The sequence below is a fragment of the Nerophis lumbriciformis genome, linkage group LG09, assembly GCF_033978685.3.
Source record: "Nerophis lumbriciformis linkage group LG09, RoL_Nlum_v2.1, whole genome shotgun sequence".
In the NCBI taxonomy this organism is placed as follows: Eukaryota; Metazoa; Chordata; class Actinopteri; order Syngnathiformes; family Syngnathidae; genus Nerophis; species Nerophis lumbriciformis.
The window spans coordinates 7,251,510-7,264,965 of NC_084556.2; the positions used below are offsets into that span (position 1 = coordinate 7,251,510).

The 13,456-nt window shown below is 41.2% G+C and overlaps 1 protein-coding gene across 5 annotated transcripts in view; it reads right to left on the reverse strand.

The window, feature by feature from the left end:
- The window catches only part of clip2 (CAP-GLY domain containing linker protein 2), a 309,205-nt gene that overhangs the window by 84,156 nt on the left and 211,593 nt on the right, over positions 1 to 13,456 (reverse strand). For all 5 annotated transcript variants that reach the window (XM_072913773.1, XM_061962721.2, XM_061962720.2 and 2 more), the window contains exon 2: positions 12,705 to 12,944. In XM_072913773.1, coding sequence (XP_072769874.1) covers positions 12,705 to 12,822 — 118 coding nt within the window. In that variant the 5' untranslated portion in view covers positions 12,823 to 12,944. The remainder of the gene's footprint in view (positions 1 to 12,704; positions 12,945 to 13,456) is intronic.

The following is a 13,456-nucleotide window of genomic DNA, read 5'->3' on the forward strand; positions in this document are numbered from 1 at the left end:
GGGAGTTTGCCCAACCAGTCTACATGTGCTTTGTGGACTTGGAGAAGGCATTCGACCGTGTCCCTCGGGAAGTCCTGTGGGGAGTGCTCAGAGAGTATGGGGTTTCGGACTGTCTGATTGTGGCGGTCCGCTCCCTGTATGATCAGTGTCAGAGCTTGGTTCGCATTGCCGGCAGTAAGTCGGACACGTTTCCGGTGAGGGTTGGACTCCGCCAAGGCTGCCCTTTGTCACCGATTCTGTTCATAACTTTTATGGACAGAATTTCTAGGCGCAGTCAAGGCGTTGAGGGGATCCGGTTTGGTGGCTGCAGGATTAGGTCTCTGCTTTTTGCAGATGATTTGGTCCTGATGGCTTCATCTGGCCAGGATCTTCAGCTCTCACTGGATCGGTTCGCAGCTGAGTGTGAAGCGACTGGGATGAGAATCAGCACCTCCAAGTCCGAGTCCATGGTTCTCGCCCGGAAAAGGGTGGAGTGCCATCTCCGGGTTGGGGAGGAGATCTTGCCCCAAGTGGAGGAGTTCAAGTACCTCGGAGTCTTGTTCACGAGTGAGGGAAGAGTGGATCGTGAGATCGACAGGCGGATCGGTGCGGCGTCTTCAGTAATGCGGACGCTGTATCGATCCGTTGTGGTGAAGAAGGAGCTGAGCCGAAAGGCAAAGCTCTCAATTTACCGGTCGATCTACGTTCCCATCCTCACCTATGGTCATGAGCTTTGGGTTATGACCGAAAGGACAAGATCACGGGTACAAGCGGCCGAAATGAGTTTCCTCCGCCGGGTGGCGGGGCTCTCCCTTAGAGATAGGGTGAGAAGCTCTGTCATCCGGGGGGAGCTCAAAGTAAAGCCGCTGCTCCTCCACATCGAGAGGAGCCAGATGAGGTGGTTCGGGCATCTGGTCAGGATGCCACCCGAACGCCTCCCTAGGGAGGTGTTTAGGGCACGTCCCACCGGTAGGAGGCCGCGGGGAAGACCCAGGACACGTTGGGAAGACTGTCTCCCGGCTGGCCTGGGAACGCCTCGGGGTCCCACAGGAAGAGCTGGACGAAGTGGCTGGGGAGAGGGAAGTCTGGGCTTCCCTGCTTAAGCTGCTGCCCCCGCGACCCGACCTCGGATAAGCGGAAGAAGATGGATGGATGGATGGATGGATGATTCCATGATCGTTCGCTTGTTTGGAAACAATGGCAACTGGTGCCTCGGGCTTGGCAGCGGTGCTATAAATAGCCTCGCGCATGGCATTCGGAATGGCTCAATAGGAAGTTACGGGAAGCACTGGTAGGGCTGGGCGATATGACTAAAAAATGTATCACGATATAAGTGTTTCATATCAGTCGATATCGATAATTATTGATTAAAAAAAAAATATATTCTAAATAAAGACCAGGAGAAAAAAGGCTGAATTTAAATACTTTTATTTTAAATATAAGTAGGTAGCATGTCCTTCGCTAATTGATCCACCACTGCATCCGTTATTTCTTTATAACGTTTTGAATTTTTGTCATATGGCACTGCTGCCGAGTATCTCTCGATGGTGGTCTGTTGTTGCCGCTTCGGTGCTGTTCCACTTGCACCGGCTGATGTAGATGGTTGTGGTTGTTTGTTACTGCTGTACTCCAGCGGGTGAGAGCGGCTCAGGTGGTAAAATAAGTTTGTCGTGTCCCCAGACTTGGTCGGGACGACGACCTTGCAAAGTTTGCAGACAGTATTACTCTGATTCGTATCGGACTTAAAAAAATCCAAAATACTGCCAAACTGGTGACGTGACGTTTCCTTTTTTATTTACAATTTCCTCTCGTGCCGCCGCACTCATATTCCCGTTTTGTTTCACTCCTCGTCGTCAGCTCGCCGCTGTTGCTTTTTTTTTTTTTCCCCTGTTAGCATTTCCCAGAATGCCGTGCGGTTCCGGCTCGGCATTTCTTCCTATTTTTTCTAACAGAACTCAGTGAAATTATCGAACGTTCTATCGACCCCATTTTCTATTGATATTGATCACATGTCTATGGCGATATATATTGTTATTGTTTTATCGCCCAGCCCTAGGAAGCAGTGTCGATTGTCATTGTTGTTACGCGATTTCGTGAATAAAACTTTAAAAAAAAAAAAAAAAATTTAATTAATGAAAAACCGTATTTTTTATCACTGCAACCGTAACCCGGAATAGGTTGATGAAAACCGTACTAATTACGGGAAAACCGGAGTAGTTGGCAGGTATGTAATTTCCAGAGGTGTGGACTCGAGTCACATGACTTGGACTCGAGTCAGACTCGAGTCATGAATTTGATGACTTTAGACTCGACTTGACAAAATGTAAAAAGACTTGCAACTCGACTTAGACTTTAACATCAATGACTTGTGACTTCACTTGGACTTGAGCCTTTTGAATTGACATGACTTGACATGACTTGCTACTTTCCCCAAAACCCAAAGATGAAAAAGTTATTCGGGAGCGCTCCGTATTTTTCATCGTGTACTTGTCTATCAGCGTTGCGTGTGTCAGCTGGTGTGCTCTCAGTACAACAGCCAATCAAATTAGATCTACTTTGTTTTCATCACACAGCATTCATCCAATCAAATTGCAGGACAACCAACGAAGAAGACATGTCCAAACCACACGCCAGTGAACAAAAAATGATACCTAAAATAATTTTGTTTGGGTATAAAAATTACGAGGTGGTCAACACAAAACGGTTTGCAGTATGCAACACATGCGGTTCGAAAATTACTGATGGAGAGGCAACAACTTCCAACTTCGTCCGGCATTTGAAGTTGCACAAAGAACGGTAAGTTTTGAATGTAAGATAACGTTTATTGGCTAAGTAACGTGACTTTTATTTGCTGTGTAGTTAAATCAGTGAGGCTGTAAACTCACTGCTAACGTTATAACGTTATTGCAAACACGGGAATCTGTTGCAGTTCACTACCTTATTCATATTTTTTGTTCAGTGATTTTTTTTTAAGCAGGGTTACGTTAGTCAATATATCACACGTAACGAGACGGCGGTCAGCAGCACCGCGTATTTTAGCCACCTAAAAAAAGACAAAAATAGTCAAATAAAGGTCAGTTAAAATGTATACTATATTATGAATATGTGTACCGTTTTAGCTAGCTTTCTGACATACTGTTGGTTGTTTACCTCAGTGGTCCCCAACCACCGGGCCGCGGCCCGCTACTGGTGCGTGGATCGATTGGTATCGGGCCGCACAAGAAATATATATATATATTTTTTCTTTTTTTAATTAAATCAACATAAAAAACACAAGATACACTTACAAGTAGTGCACCAACCCAAAAAAACTCTCTCCCCCCTTTTGTTCTGGGCATTGAACATGAAGACTCTTCCTTCACTGTTCCGAGTGGCCATGAGAGTCTTGGCAGTGCCTGCCTCCAGTGCTCCAGTGGAGCGAGTTTTCAGCCATGGTGGCATCATACTACGCCCCCATCGTGCACAAATGACTGACAGACTCTTGGCTAATTTGGTCTTTTGCAAATGCAATGCAGCATAGGGCCCTGACATATAAAAAGTACAACTTTTTTGTTATGTTCACGTATATGTCATGTTTTTTCAATGTTAACACTTTTGTACAAATAAGTACATTTGCACTTTATTTTTCAATGTGTTTGTTCTGTAAAGGAATGAGTTAATGTTTAAAATGACTAATGGTTAATAGTGCTATTATAAAGTGCAATGTCAGCACAATTTTCTTTCCTGCAATTTAAAATGCACTTGTTTTAATAAATAAATACAGCGTTTGAAAAGCATACACAATCTGTGTTAATATATTAGTCTGTGGTTAAAAGGACTTCAAAGGACTCGAAACTCAAAATGCAGGACTTAGGACTTGACTTGAGACTTTCCAGTCTTGACTTTGGACTTGACTCGGGGCTTGCCTGTCTTGACTCGGGACTTGACTCGGACTTGAGGGCAAAGACTTGAGACTTACTTGTGACTTGCAAAACAATGACTTGGTCCCACCTCTGGTAATTTCTAGCCGTATAAGTGCAATGCAGGTAGTAGTGATGGGTTGATGAGGCGTCATGAAGCGTTTCGACACATTGCAAAACTGTATTGATACTGTGTTGATACTGTGTCACTAAATACTGACATCTGCTGGACATTAAAAATCCCTACAGGCAACCTATGGACCGACTCAACTGACACTGATTTTATGACCTAGTACAGTGGTTCTCAAATGGGGGTACGCGTACCCCTGGGGGTACTTGAAGGTATGCCAAGGGGTACGTGAGATTTTTTTAAAATATTCTAAAAATAGCAAAAATTCAAAAATCCTTTATAAATATATTTATTGAATAATACTTCAACAAAATATGAATGTAAGTTCAAAAACTCAGTGAAGCACAAGCTCAGGTTTGTCACTAAAATGTCTGTCAAAAAGAACTGTGAAAAGAAATGCAACAATGCAATATTCAGTGTTGACAGCTAGATTTTTTGTGGACATGTTCCATAAATATTGATGTTAAAGATTTTTTTTTTGTGTGAAGAAATGTTTAGAATTAAGTTCATGAATCCAGATGGAGCTCTAATACAATCCCCAAAGAGGGCACTTTAAGTTGATGATTACTTCTATGTGTAGACATCTTTATTTATAATTGAATCACTTGTTTATTTTTCAACAAGTTTTTAGTTATTTGTATATCTTTTTTTCCAAATAGTTCAAGAAAGACCACTACAAATGAGCAATATTTTGCACTGTTATACAATTTAATAAATCAGAAACTGATGACATAGTGCTGTATTTTACTTCTTTGTCTTTTTTTTTCAACCAAAAATGCTTTGCTCTGATTAGGGGGTACTTGAATTAAAAAAAAAATCACAGGGGGTACATTGCTGAAAAAAGGTTGAGAACCACTGACCTAGTATATACAATAATATAAACCAAGTCATTGTATTTCATTTAGGATTATTTCATAACTTCATTTAAATAAAACATTTTTTTTGGTCTTTTTTAGATACAGTCAATAAATAATGTGAACATGTATCATAACATGGAAATCTAAGAGAACGTGTTGTGAATGAGGATGCTTGTGGACCTGGAAATTATTATTATTATTTTTTTTACACATTTTTATTTAAAAAAAACAGTTTTTCCAACGTATTCAATTTTAGACGCTTTTTCTTCTTAGTTATTATTTCTCCGGCTGTAGAAAAGACCCGCTCACAGGGCAGAGGAGGCGTCAGTGCGACACAGTTCGCGTATCGGTCACGTGACCAAAACAGCTCATGATCGGTCACGTGACTTTCTAAAAGCGGTACGCGCACCGACACAGGGTTTCGCTCTATGAGCTCGACGCATGCGCCGATGCATCGGTGTTGCCGGACCCATCACTAGCAGGTAGTTACAAACATTACCTGAGCCTGGTAGATATAAAACACAATATACCAACCTTTTCACAAGTCTGCCAAACTTTTAATGGCTGTACCTGGGATTAATCGCCAATAATTTGAGTGCATTTTAATCATTTGAAAACCAAAAGACGGCAGAACAGCTGCCCAATCAACTAAACGTCGCTTGCTGTTTGTGTCAACAAGTCTCTGCTCTTGTCACGGCCTCCAGTGATTTCCCATGTGAACATGAACGGCGACAAATTGCCAATGTGAGATGAGACGCTAACACACTGTAATTTAGCAGAAACATAACCAACATGCAGCTGTGTTTACTTTTAGCAGGCAAGGGTTGTAATTAGGAGTCAATTTGACATAGCGCACTATGTCAGGGGTGTCAAAGTCAAGGCCCGCGGGCCACAGCCGCCTGCTGCTGTTTTGCACGCACCAATACTCCATCAGTGTTGGCGCTAGGAATTTTCTAAATGGGGTCCCAGGGACCCCATCAAGTCATAAAAATGGGGTCTCAGTAAATTTTTGAGGTCCCATTTTTTTGTAAGCGTTTTGAAAACAAATGATAAATGTATGCATTATCCTGTTATATCTCACATTCTATATTGTGTTTTGGAAAAAGGTTGTCATAAGTGTTACTTAATCCATTACAAAAAAAACATTACAAAAGAAAACCCATTTTTATGTATTCAGTTATAAACATTCATTTACTTTCTACTTTCCTTCATGGATATACCGGCTCACCTGCACTGGCTTCCTGTGCACTTAAGATGCGACTTTAAGGTTTTACTACTTACGTATAAAATACTACACGGTCTAGCTCCATCCTATCTTGTCGATTGTATTGTACCATATGTCCCGGCAAGAAATCTGCGTTCAAAGAACTCTGGCTTATTAGTGATTCCCAGAGCCCAAAAAAAGTCTGCTGGCTATAGAGCGTTTTCTATTCGGGCTCCAGTACTATGGAATGCCCTCCCGGTAACAGTTAGAGATGCTACCTCAGTAGAAGCATTTAAGTCCCATCTTAAAACTCATTTGTATACTCTAGCCTTTAAATACACCCCCTTTTTTAGACCAGTTGATCTGCCGTTTCTTTTCTTTTATCCTCTGCTCCCCCCTATCCCTTGTGGAGGGGGGGGACACAAAGGTCTGGTGGCCATGGATGGGGTGCTGGCTGTTCGGGGTCGGCACCCGGGGTGGACCGCTCGCCTGTGTATCGGTTGGGAACATCTCTGCGCTGCTGACCCGTCTCCACTCGGGATGGTTTCCTGCTGACCCCACTGTGGACTGGACTCTTACTGTTATGTTGGATCCACTATGGACTGTACTCTCACAATATTATGTTAGACCCAATCGACATCCATTGCATTCGGTCTCCCCTAGAGGGGGGGGTTACCCACATATGCGGTCCTCTCCAAGGTTTCTCATAGTCATTCACATCGACGTCCCACTGGGGTGAGTTTTTCCTTGCCCTTATGTGGGCTCTGTACCGAGGATGTCGTTGTGGCTTGTGCAGCCCTTTGAGACACTTGTGATTTAGGGCTATATAAATAAACATTGATTGATTGATTGATTGATTGATCTAAACATTACCGCTGCCAGTATTTTTTTTCTATATTTTTATTGTGATATTTTCAGAATGTTTTTGTTCTATTTTTGGCCAAAGTAAGACAAAGAGAACAATCTGAAGTTGTCTTTATTTTTTAGTTTTAATCCCATGATTTTAATAGTCCAACCAAGATTTTCCTCCATGCGGCCCCTGAGCTAAAATGAGTTTGACACCCCTGCACTATGTCATGCTTTGTTAGCATCTCCGTTTACGTGGACCCCGACTTAAACAAGTTGAAAAACGTATTCGGGTGTTACCATTTAGTGGTCAATTGTACGGAATATGTACTGAACTGTGCAATCTACTAATAAAAGTTTCAATCAATCAATCAAAAAACGTGGTCAGGTAGCGGAATTACAGAAGAACAGCTCTGCAGATTTGCACAAACCTTTGTATTGGTGACTGGCATGGACACGTCAAACATTATATTTAAGTGAAAGTTCCAGAACTTTCTGGATTTCAAAGGGTAGCGTTTTTTGTTTGCGTTTTACAGTGGCTAACTTCTGTCTACACTTGTGTGACACTTAAAAATCAATCACCTTGTCAAAAAAGTCTGACTCTTTACTTGTTTTTAAGTTTTGAATAAATCGTACAAATATTTCCTCCACAAAACAGTTTGAGGTAAAAATTGTAGGTTTTCCAGGAAATTTAGGAACTTAAGAAGACTAACTTTTATTTTACTTTTTATTTACATATTTACTCCAAAAGTAGAACCGGCCTCAACAAACGCTCTCAAGAGCAGAAGAACATTTATAAGACACAAAAAACTCACTTCGTAACTTAGTAAAAGTACAGTGTTTTGTTGTTATCTAAGTTTTTTTTAGCAGTTAGCTTCTTTTTACACTTGTGTGAAATATAACAAAATGAAATTAATCACCTCTGCTTTTGTTGTTAAAAACCGACAGTTTTTACGTTTTAATATTACCTGATGCCATGTGAGACATCCGTTCAGAAATTCGATGGGCTAAGAGTACAAAGTTCTTTTTTTTTGGCTTTTATTTTTATTATCACTTACTCAAAACGTAGGTCAGGCCACAACAAGCGGAATCAAGAGACGTTAAAACATCTGAATTTATATTATATATAATATGTCTAATCCGCCATGTTATTGCAGTCAATATAGCATGTTTTGTTGTTTTTGGCGCTTTGCAGCGGTTAACTTCTTTTTACACTTGTGCAGTCTTCCCAGTCATACATTAATTTTTTTGTGACGGCCCGCCGCAAATACATTTGGACTGTGTTCGCCTTAGCTCATACACACGTTATAATGGGACTCTGTGACTGTAGTTTGTCGTACTCCGTACAGTAGATGGTAGGGGGGCTGAAAGAAAAGGATTCCCATCCGAATCGTGATTCTATTTATTCTGATTCCAAATAGATTTATAAATTTCAAGAATCTATTAAAACACATATATAAATACAAATAGAAAATAGATAGGCTCCAGCACCCCCCGAGACCCCGAAAGGGACAAGCAGTAGAAAATGGATGGATGGATATACAAACGCATACATATGTATAAACATATATATATACACATATACACACGTGTATATATATATATATATATATATATATATATATATATATATATATATATATATATATACACGTGTATGTATATATATATATATATATATATATATATATATATATATATATATATATATATATATATACACACACACACGTGTATATATATATATATATATATACCGGTATATATTTATATATACACACACGTATACATACATACAAATACCCATCCATCCATCCATTTTCTACCGCTTATTCCCTTTGGGGTCGCGGGGGGCGCTGGAGCCTATCTCAGCTACAATCGGGCGGAAGGCGGGGTACACCCTGGACAAGTCGCCACCTCATCGCAGGGCCAACACAGATAGACAGACAACATTCACACTCACATTCACATACTAGGGCCAATTTAGTGTTGCCAATCAACTTATCCCCAGGTGCATGTCTTTGGAGGTGGGAGGAAGCCGGAGTACTCGGAGGGAACCCACGCAGTCACGGGGAGGACATGCAAACTCCACACAGAAAGATCCCGAGCCCGGGATTGAACCCAAGACTACTCAGGACCTTCGTATTGTGAGGCAGATGCACTAACCCCTCTGCCACCGTGAAGCCCACACAAATACAAATATATATATATAAATACAAATACATTTTATATATATATATATATATATATATATATATATATATATATATATATATATATACACATATATATATATATATATATTATTTATAGTCCCACTTTTTTTTTTTTTTAAATAAATTTTTTTTAAATATGTTTTTAGGCCATCACCACGCTTGCTTACTGCGCGTATACATCATAAGTCAGCTTATGACGTACAGTGCTTATATAACCTCTTTTGGAATAGTTTTATTATATTTGTATACCAAATAATCTGTTACGAGAATCAGTTTGAGTCGATTCTGAATCGAATCGTCACCCCAAGAAACTGAGTTTTATGGCAAGTTGTAGTAACTTGTGGCATGGCAACCCTGCTTCTTAACACACCTCGTACACACCTGATTTGACAGAGAATAAGACACAGCAAAAGGGCTAAGTGACTTAGCAACTGTGTCCTTATATTTAGCAAGTATTCAGACCCCTTTTTTTTTTTTTTACAAAAAGCGACTCGCGACCAATCTAGCAACTTTTTCTTGTATTATTGTGTAACCCCCCCCCCCCCCCCCCCCCGTCTTCCCATCCCCCGCTCCCCGTCTACACTTTCTTACATGAAGCGTCGGAAAAGAGGTCATTTATATTTCTAAACAAATTTTTTTTTGCTCACTTTTGCAAATTAGATGAAGACTTAATTAGCCACACAAACAGATTGCAGTCCTGCAGGAAATACTGATTGTGTGACACGAAAATATGCCAAAACTACCGTATTTTCCGGACCATAGGGCACACCGAATTATAAGGCGCACTGCCGATGAATGGTCTATGTTTTATCTTTTTTCATATATAAGGCGCACCGGATATAGACCGCATTAAAAGAGTCATATTATTGTAATTGTTTTCTAAATGTAAAACACTTCCTTGTGGTCTACATCAGTGGTCCCCAACCACCGTGCGGACCGATTTGTACCGGGCCGCACAAGAAAAAAAAAAAAAATAAAAAGTTTTATTTTTTTTATTAAATCTACATAAAAACAGAATATATACACTATATATCAATGTATATCAATACAGCCTGCAGGGATACAGTCCGTAAGCACACATGATTGTATTTCTTTAAAAAAAAAAAAAAAAAAAAGAAAAAAATCACCCCTCGTTGACCGGTCCGCAGCTACAAAAAGGTTGGGGACCACTGGTCTACATAACATGTAATGGTGGTTCTTTGGTCAAAATGTTGCATTGATTATGTTATAAAGACCGTCTTCAAGCCGCTTTCTGACAGTTGCTTCCGGATGCGCCGTTTTGTGTGCGGTCTTATTTACGTGGCTCACCTTCGGCAGCGCCTTCTCCCCGTCATCTTTGTTGTAGCGGTGTAGCGTGCAAGGACGGGAGTAAAAGAAGTGTCAAAAGATGGAGCTAACTCTTTTAATGACATTCAACCTTTACTTAAATCAATAGCGGAGCAGCATCTTCTCATCCGGAAACAACAACACCGGAAATGTGTCCCGTGTAAAACCGTCCGTCCGGAACTCTCTAATAACTAAAGTTCTTTGGGTGAATAATGTAAACTCACTACACCGGTATGTTTTAGCGCTTTCATGGCGAGTTTACTGACGGATATAAGTAAGAACTTTACACTACTTTATATTAGAAATGGCAACAGTGGAGGATGAATATCCCGTAACAAGGAGATAGTGAAAAAGAAGCTTATCGACTACTGTGTCCGCACAGACTACAAAGGCGGAAGTGCGCAATTTTTCAGGATTTATGCAGATCCCGAATACAGATCAGCAGGTACTAGAATGTAAGAAAAGTTACTTTTTTTACATAATATTGCAAAACAAAACGCCAGATAATATGTCTTACCTTATACACACACCATTGTATGTTGAAGCACATCAAATGGTACAACCTACACTTATCTCTTATGTTTTACTGCCATCTACTGGTCACACTTATTATCACACCACGTACCAAGTAAAATTGCTTCGAGGTAGGTAAGCTCAACCAAACCTATTCCTTACATTAGGCGCACTGGGTTATGAGGCGCACTGTCCAGTTTTGAGGAAAAAAAGGATTTTAAGTACGCCTTATAGTCTGGAAAATACGGTAATACGCCTTCATCAAAAAAATTAAGACTTTTTTATTGTTTGTATGTTCACATAGTGGCTTAACTTATTTTTACACTTGTATGCATACTTGCTAACCTTGAGACCTCCAATTTCGGGAGGTGGGGGGGGGGGGGGGGGGGGGGGGGCGTGGTCGGAGGGGCGTGGTTAAGAGGGGAGGAGTATATTTACAGCTAGAATTCACCAAGTCAAGTATTTCATATATATATATATATATATATATATAAATAAGAGAAATACTTGAATTTCAGTGTTCATTTATTTACAAATATACACACACATAACACTCATGTACTCATTGTTGAGTTAAGGGTTGAATTGTCCATCCTTGTTCTACTACTCAGTGGCCTAGTGGTTAGAGTGTCCGCCCTGAGATCGGTAGGTTGTGAGTTCAAACCCCGGCCGAGTCATACCAAAGACTATAAAAATGGGACCCATTACCTCCCTGCTTGGCACTCAGCATCAAGGGTTGGAATTGGGGGTTAAATCACCAAAATGATTCCCGGGCGCGGCCACCGCTGCTGCCCACTGCTCCCCTCACCTCCCAGGGGGTGATCAAGGGTGATGGGTCAAATGCAGAGAATAATCTCGCCACACCTAGTGTGTGTGTGACAATCATTGGTACTTTAACTTTAACTTTAACTTTATTCTCTGTCACTATTTTTCTAACCATGCTGAACACCCTCTCTGATGATGCATTCTGCGTTGTCTCCTTGTCGTGTGCGCAGTTGTGCACTGCACTCTCTAAAAGCCCTAGATGTTAATGTCACATATGCATGTACAGTAGATGGCAGTATTGTCCTGTTTAAGAGTGTCACAACATTGCTGTTTACGGCAGACGAACTGCTTTACGGTAGACGAAAACGTGACTGCTGTTGTTGTGTGTTGTTACCGCGCTGGGAGGACGTTAATAAAACTGCCTAACAATAAACCCACATTAGAAACCAAGAACTCGCCCTCGATCATTCTACAGTTATAACGCGATTGGGCAGGCACGCTGTTTATATTGTGGGAAAGCGGACGTGAAAACAGGCTGTCGACACGTCACTCAGGTCCGCCTGAATTTCGGGAGATTTTCGGGAGAAAATTTGTCCCGGGAGGTTTTCGGGAGAGGCGCTGAATTTCGGGAGTCTCCCGGAAAATCCGGGAGGGTTGGCAAGTATGCTTGTATGACAGTTAAGATTGTTTAAATGTTACTTTAATCATTGCTAGTACAATTAGTAAAAGGTTCGAGTTGGACCCTGTAACAGATTATTTCTCTTCACATATTATTTTTTTGTCGGCTGTTTTGCATTTACGCTCGCCAAAGACGCTGATGTCACCGTGACGACCGTACCGCGCATCATGTCATCTCACACAGCTGTGCTCTGGTGAGTCACACACATAAACAGTCTCGGCCACATCCGGGGACAGGCAGGAATGACTACAATTTGTCTTCTTCTTCCCACAGAAGGAGGCGGGACTTACTGTCTTTAGGGGGAACAGGGGAGCTGGATGTTCCGCCCGCTGACGTCCTTCCCATCGGGCTGGAATGCTTGGGCCCACGACCGGGGATTTTCAGCCCAGTGGACTTGAGCATGTTCATGGTGAAAAGTCTCAGGGGGAGGCGGCCCGTGGCCTGAGACGTGGTGAAGGCTTGTGGGTCAGGCCCTAGGCCAGGAGGAAGAGGAGGAGGAGGAGGGGACAGCTTCCCGTCTTCATGTTTTGCTGCCAAAATGACACAGGGGGAAAAGTTGTAAGACTTGGAAAGCAAAGCAAGTTAAAACCAGAAATATAACACGTGAATAATGTCGCGATTCAGTTGAAATAAAGTCAACATTAACTAATAAATTGTATGAGTAAAAAGTAATAGTATGAGAAGAATACATTGTAAAGTTAAACAAAGTTATTTTAGTGATATTCGAAGAATAATCTAAGTACTGGTTTAGATTTGTACTTGCGACATTAACACGTTTCTTGTCATTTTTACTGCTATTCTCGTAACCACACAAGTTTTTTTCTCAGTTAAAGTTTTCATTGTATATTAGTGCGACCCCCCCACCCCTTTTAAGGGGACGGGCAATATGCGCATTCGTATAGTTAGGAGGAGATGCCTCATTTAGCGCAAAAAATTCGTCTGGTTTGAGCCAGGTTTCGCTAAGACCAATGACGTTAAGATTGTTGTCTCTAATGACCTCATTAACTAATAACGTTTTGGGAGACAATGATCTTATGTTTAA